This window comes from Canis lupus, chromosome 10 (genome assembly GCF_011100685.1).
Source record: "Canis lupus familiaris isolate Mischka breed German Shepherd chromosome 10, alternate assembly UU_Cfam_GSD_1.0, whole genome shotgun sequence".
NCBI lineage: Eukaryota > Metazoa > Chordata > Mammalia > Carnivora > Canidae > Canis > Canis lupus.
In genome coordinates this window covers 44,914,031-44,920,030 of record NC_049231.1, presented here as the reverse complement: position 1 = coordinate 44,920,030, position 6,000 = coordinate 44,914,031, and the positions used below count along the sequence as shown (strand labels likewise).

General features: G+C 44.3%; 1 protein-coding gene across 1 annotated transcript in view; it reads right to left on the bottom strand.

Moving 5' to 3' along the window:
• Nucleotides 1–2,524: 2,524 nt before the first annotated feature.
• Nucleotides 2,525–6,000, bottom strand: part of CRACDL (CRACD like) — a 176,100-nt gene continuing 172,624 nt past the window's right edge. Inside the window, exons 8-10 of the mRNA XM_038551579.1 lie at nucleotides 5,355–5,536; nucleotides 4,215–4,359; nucleotides 2,525–3,362 (exon numbers count right to left, since the gene is read on the bottom strand). Coding sequence (XP_038407507.1) covers nucleotides 3,223–3,362; nucleotides 4,215–4,359; nucleotides 5,355–5,536 — 467 coding nt within the window. The 3' untranslated portion in view covers nucleotides 2,525–3,222. The remainder of the gene's footprint in view (nucleotides 3,363–4,214; nucleotides 4,360–5,354; nucleotides 5,537–6,000) is intronic.

Below are 6,000 nucleotides of genomic sequence, written 5' to 3'. Positions count from 1 at the left end.
CTTTCCTAACCAGCCACTCTCAAATAGCCTTTTCTGCCACAATCAAGTCCCTCTGTTTTAGGCTCACCATTGCAGGAATTGTTGCTTTTCCATGTTTTTCTCAAGTTTCATGTTTATTTAGTCCCAGCCCCAAATAGAATGCCTACTAGCCATTCGCTCACCAGTGTGCCATCTTGGTAAAGTGCCTGCACAGAACTGTCAACTGAATGAAAGAATGAATGAAAACACTTCATAGTTTGTGTAGGTACTCACAATTAAAAATTACAACACAAGGGATGCCTGGGTGGCTTGGCGGTTGAGTGTCTGTCTGTCTTTGGCCCAGGGCGTGATCCCAGAGTCCTGGGATGGAGTTCCACATCAGGCTCCCCTAGGGGAGCGTGCTTCTCGCTCTGCCTGTGTGTCTGCCTCTCTCTCTGTGTCTCTCATGAATAAATAAATAAAATCTTTTGAAAAATTATAACACAAAAGAACCTTCATACTTTCTCCAGTCCTTCTTGGGAATTGAAGGGTAAGGGTGAATGTAGTCACTCAGGGAAGCACCATGAGTTACATGCTTGTCTCCAAGACACATGTCTTAGTCTGTTAGGGTTGCCAAAAGCTCGGTGGTTTATAAATAACAAAAATGTCTTTCTCACTCTTCTGGATGGAGGCTAGGTACTCCAAGATCAAGGCGCTGGCAGATCCGGTGATTGATGAGAGCCCTCTTCTTGGTTCATAGAGAGCCGTTTTATTGCTGTATCCTCACATACTGGAAAAAGCAGGGAGATCTCTGGGAACTCTTTTATAAGGGCACTAATCCCATTCATGAAGGTCCACCCTTGACTTAATCACTTCCCTAAAGGCCCCACCTCCTGATACCATCATACTGGGTTAGGATTTAACATGAATTTTTGGGAGACACAAACATTTAGTCTATAACCAGTAAGAGCCCTTAAGTTCAAGGTCAGGACTTCCTTGTCTATACTATGTTCTTGACACAGATTCACCTCCATGCTAATGCTTTTTAAGAATGGGGACGACTCTGAAGGGTAGTGTTGAAAAGGCTAAAGTCAATTATTAGGTGCTCATCTGTGGTGAGATCTTGGACAGGTGACCTTAATGTTAATGCGCCTCAGTTTCCTCATCTGTAAAGTGGAGATAAGTACTTACTCCCAAAGGATTGTTGAGAGAATTACAAATATTACACTCAGAGCAGGACGTGGCACACAGGAGGCACTCAGTAATTGTTCACTCTTTCTTGTCAGGAAAACCAAGTGTGGCAATTCCCTGCAGACTTGGGCCATCTCCACTGCCACTCTAGACTTCATTCAGCATCTTCAAACTTTGGCCACTGTCTCAGTTTCTCCTGTTATAGCAGAAGATCACAACCTTCAGGCATGGGGGTGGCAGCCACTGGGCCACCCCCCAGTGAATTATCTCAGTGTCTTAAAATCTATACCCTTCTATCTTACCAGTTGCCAAGAGGATGAAACCAAGCCCTGAAATACACAGAAAATAACAACCTCCATTTGATTAAACTGAACCAAATACTTTTGATCTTATGGTCAAATCTACTGCCTCAAAATTGTTCATCTGAAATGTTCTGCTAATAGAGGAAATGGCAGTTTGGGATAGTAATAACCGACAAATTTTCTTCTAGTTAAAATTATTTATGTCTAAGCTGTTGGAGCAATTCTAGATGGACAGAGTTCTTGTTTAGAGCACATTTACCATGGCATTCAATATTGATGTTCTCTAAGAGAATGAAATTATTAAGTCAGTTTGGTTTGGAAAAAAAGAGCTATCCAGGGACTTTTTCAATAAAGGCAGACTTGATCAAGTTCTAGTTGATCAAGATGAAGTATAGTTCTAACAGCTGGAAATATTAATGAAGAAAATACAATAAAAGTAGAACTCAAGGTATATAAAATCAAATTATAGTATCTATATAGTCTATTGATTTTAGTGGCTAAATGCTCCCAGCTGTACATATTCCTATGAAGATTAGCTTGTTCAAAGAAACAAATTGGAAAAAAAAAACAAATTGGAAATGTTTTTAAAAATAGAGGTATTATATAACTGAGACACAGTTTTGTGTCTTTTTTGAGACACAAATTTTGAGATCCTAAATATATGCTCTTCCTCTGCTGACTTCTCCACATTCTATGTTCATGGGTCATCCTGGCTAATCCACTGATAACCTAATTTTCAACAGAAATGCACAGGTTGGAATTTTTTTTTTTTTTGATACACAGGTTGGATTAATCAGATGCTAAAGTATTATAACTTTTAGAAATTTTGTATTTTTAAGATATTGCACCAAATAGATAAAAACAGAGAAGAACCTACATTATCTTCTGATTTCCAAAAATAAACACTGAAATTTTATTGGAAAAAAGAATCTCAAAAAACCCCAAATCAACCCAACTGGGATTCTGAATGGTATATATATATGTACACAATGAAACTCTATATATGGCATTTCACTCATTGCTGGAGGACATTCTCCAAGCATCAGTAGAAAACATTTACACATATGACAGAAGCATGTTTGAAACCTTTTATTGAACAGGCAATGCATTGTGCAATGGTTAAGGACACAGATGCCTTGTGGAAAAGTTTAAAAATTATTTTTGGAAACAGTCTGTGAATTGCTGAACCTGGCTATGTTCCTTCCACTCCTGAGAGTGACTATCTTCAGGAAAACTGTTTTATAGCTGCTCTTGGAAACGGCATCCCTGTTTTACCAAAAATGTCATGCCTAATAGTAAACATGAAAGGAGAAGACGGGGTCCACAGGCAAGACAAGAACCAGAGACACAGGTTGATCTCAGGTGGAAGCATAGAGACATGTCCTCCTAGAAGACCTCGGTCTCCTCTGACCTTGCAGGCGCTTCTGACTTAGGCATTCATAGTTCGCTTCTTTGCTTCTACTCTCTTCCTGTCCACGCCCTCTTTATCAAGGCAATTCTCAAAGACTCACATTCATACCTTTGGGCACAGGACCTTGTTCCTGGCCCTTTTCAATGGTGTTCTTGTTTTAGGGCACCTCTGGCCCAGGGTTGCGGCTGTGTGTCTGTCTTTGTTGGCCTGGTTCCTTCCTCTTCCCCAAGCTTGCTCTCCCATAACTTGATGATAAAATCACTCTTCAGCTTCACAGTTTGTTTGTCTTGATTTACTGGCAGTTTTTGACTAAAGTGACCCGTCAAGGTAGTGGACATTCTGTAGCAGCAGGCTGTCAGCCTATTTTATAATTTGGGGCATGTCACTCCAAGCTTGAGATTTCTTTCTGGCAAGTTCCATCCAGGATGGCTGATCTGTGCTGGCATAACTGGCTCTCTTCAGCTGATGCAATTCTTTCTCCGTCATCACTGCAGACTGAGCTGCTGGAAAGAAGACAAAACAAACAGAAACATGAGAAATGAGTTTAGATTCCCACTTAAGCCTCTTGTGTTTCTTTAAAATATATGTCAAGGTCTCAACTGTGGTCTCAAACATAAAATCCGTTAATGCATAAACATGTAAAGAAGATTTAGGCATAGAATAATTTATGTAATAAAAAAGCCTTAAGAACAGCAGACCCCAAATGGTTCCAGGAATGCAGTGAGGTGAGAGAAACTTTCAGAATAAAACTGCCAAGAACTCTGGAGATCGGTTTGCACAACGGTGTGAATATTCTTCACACTGCCAAACTGTACACTTAAGAGTGGCTAGGATGATAAATTTAGTTGTATGTATTTTACCACAATGAAAAGTATATTTAAAAATACTGATACACGTGACAACAGAGACGAATCTTGAAAACATTATGCTTGGTGAAAGAAGCCAGATACATTTTATTTTATGATTCCATTTATGAGAAATGTCCCCAAAAGGCAAGTATAGGGAGACAGAAAGTAGATTAGTGGTTGCCTAGACCTGGGCTGGGGAACAGTGAATGACTGTAAATGGGCATGAGGTTTCTTTTTAGGGTGAGGAAGTATTCTAAAATTGGATTGTGACGGTTGTACAAGTCAGTAAATATATTCTCATTGTCAATATATAGTTGCTGAATTGTACACTTAAAACAGGTGAGTCTTATGGCACATAAATGTCATGTCAGTAAAAGCTGTTTAAAAACGTCAATGTGGCAAAGTCATTCGGAAAAAGAAAACAAGACCAAAAAAAAAAAAAAAAGCAGAACCAATCCCAGAAACGTATTCTAAAGTGTTTGGTGCTGCTTGCAGGTTTCATACCCAAGTTCTGGTGGGACAATGAGATTCCTCGTTGCAGCCCCTCCTGGAGGCAGAGCTTTGTCCCTTGCCTCCGGTCCACAGTGGGCTTGGCTGGAGCCACCAGGAAAGACTTGCTGCGGACAAAGTCAGCTTGTTTCATGGGCTCCTAATAAGACAGAAGAGAGACACATGCTGTTCGGTCACCTGAGATTCCGAGAGGGGGCAAACATAACCAAAGGCAACAGGCTACAACATTTCTCCGCCAAGATGAGTCATGCCACTGGTACTTTTTTGGCAGAACTGTGACGTGGGCCCTTGCTGAGAGGAGCCTTTCGAATGCCAGACTCAGGCCAATGTGGGGCCTGCTATTAAGCTTACACAGGCATCATAGCTTCTGCGCTGTCCCCATCCTTGGCCTTCGCCCCACCTGTTGGATGGCAGGGGTCTCATTTCAAAGTCAAAGTGAATTGTATTTAGAAATAGTTTTGAGATTTTTTTATGACACTTGGTATGAACATGAATGCCCCACACCAAAACAGCTAGTTAATATTTGCTTTATACGTTCCCCTAGCCTTCATGAAGGTTTTCAAGGGTAGGCACGATGGAGGTTTGGGTTCAAACGACAGAAAGCAGGCTCAGGCTCATTCCCTCACACAGCTGGAACACATTCACAGGTTTATCACGGAGGCTAGCAGGGGGAATACGAAAGCTGTGGGTCTCATCCTGCTTCTCAGCATCGTTGCTTGGACTTGAGAATGCTGTTTCAGTCCGGAGTGCAAAGCAGAAACCCGGCTTCCAGCCCTACAGCCCCAGGTGAGGAATAAGACCCCGCAGGCAGTCAGCAGAGCAGCAAAGCAGGGCTCGTCCATCAGCGCGCAATGAGCCGAGATGGAGCTGCTGACATGGTCACCAGGCTTCTCGCTGAGAAGTTATTTTAGCCCCGTTCCATTTCTCCAGATGCTGAGCTGTGTTGCCTAGGAGGCAGGGAGCAGAGGGCTGCCTCCGCTGCCTAAGCGATCTCCGGCTTCCATCAGCCCGGCGCACGCAGAGGGCGGCCGCCAGCAGGCATCACAGGCCAGGGCCCCTGCCACCACCACGCAGCCCCGGCTCTCGGGCCGGTCCCTCCCGTAGCTAGAGACAGAAAGCGTTTGCTCTAAGCACCTGGGCTCTCTCGGGCGCCTTGGAGGGCTTTCCTATTTCAGCCTTCCCCGTGCGGGCCCCGGCCTTGTCGGCCTTGTCGTCCTGGTTTGGGGGCTGGTCCGAGGTCCCTCGTCGCTTCTGCCGAGCGATGGTGATCCAGGGTGGAGCAGGCTGGCCCTCGGCGGCAGGAGGCGGCCCCTTCTCTGTGGGTGAAGACACAAGGTTACGCAAAACATCCCAGCCCCTGTCCAGTCTCAGCTTTGGCTTCTCCCACACACACCCACACAGAGGGGCAGGGGGCCCGGGTGGGTGAGGGAGGAGGAAAGAGGGTCTGGGAGCCCTTCTGGCCAAGACGATTACTTTTCTTTAAGGGACTTGGTTTTGTTTTCTCATTTCAAGGTGCATCAAAGAGATGATGCTCCTCTAGTCTGAGCCACAAAATCTTAAATGCAGCTGTTCCTATCTATATATGCATTTTAAAGCCATCTTCCTCCGACAGAATACTTTCACAGGTGTATCAGAAGCCCCCTGAATCCGAAGGTTCCCCACCAGCCTGCCTCTGCCACCACACAGAACAAAGACGGAAGCGGATCCCCAGAGGCCTGGCACCTGCCCCCACCCCCACCCCGCTACCCCTTCTACACAGTGCCCCTCAGTCAGCAAGGTG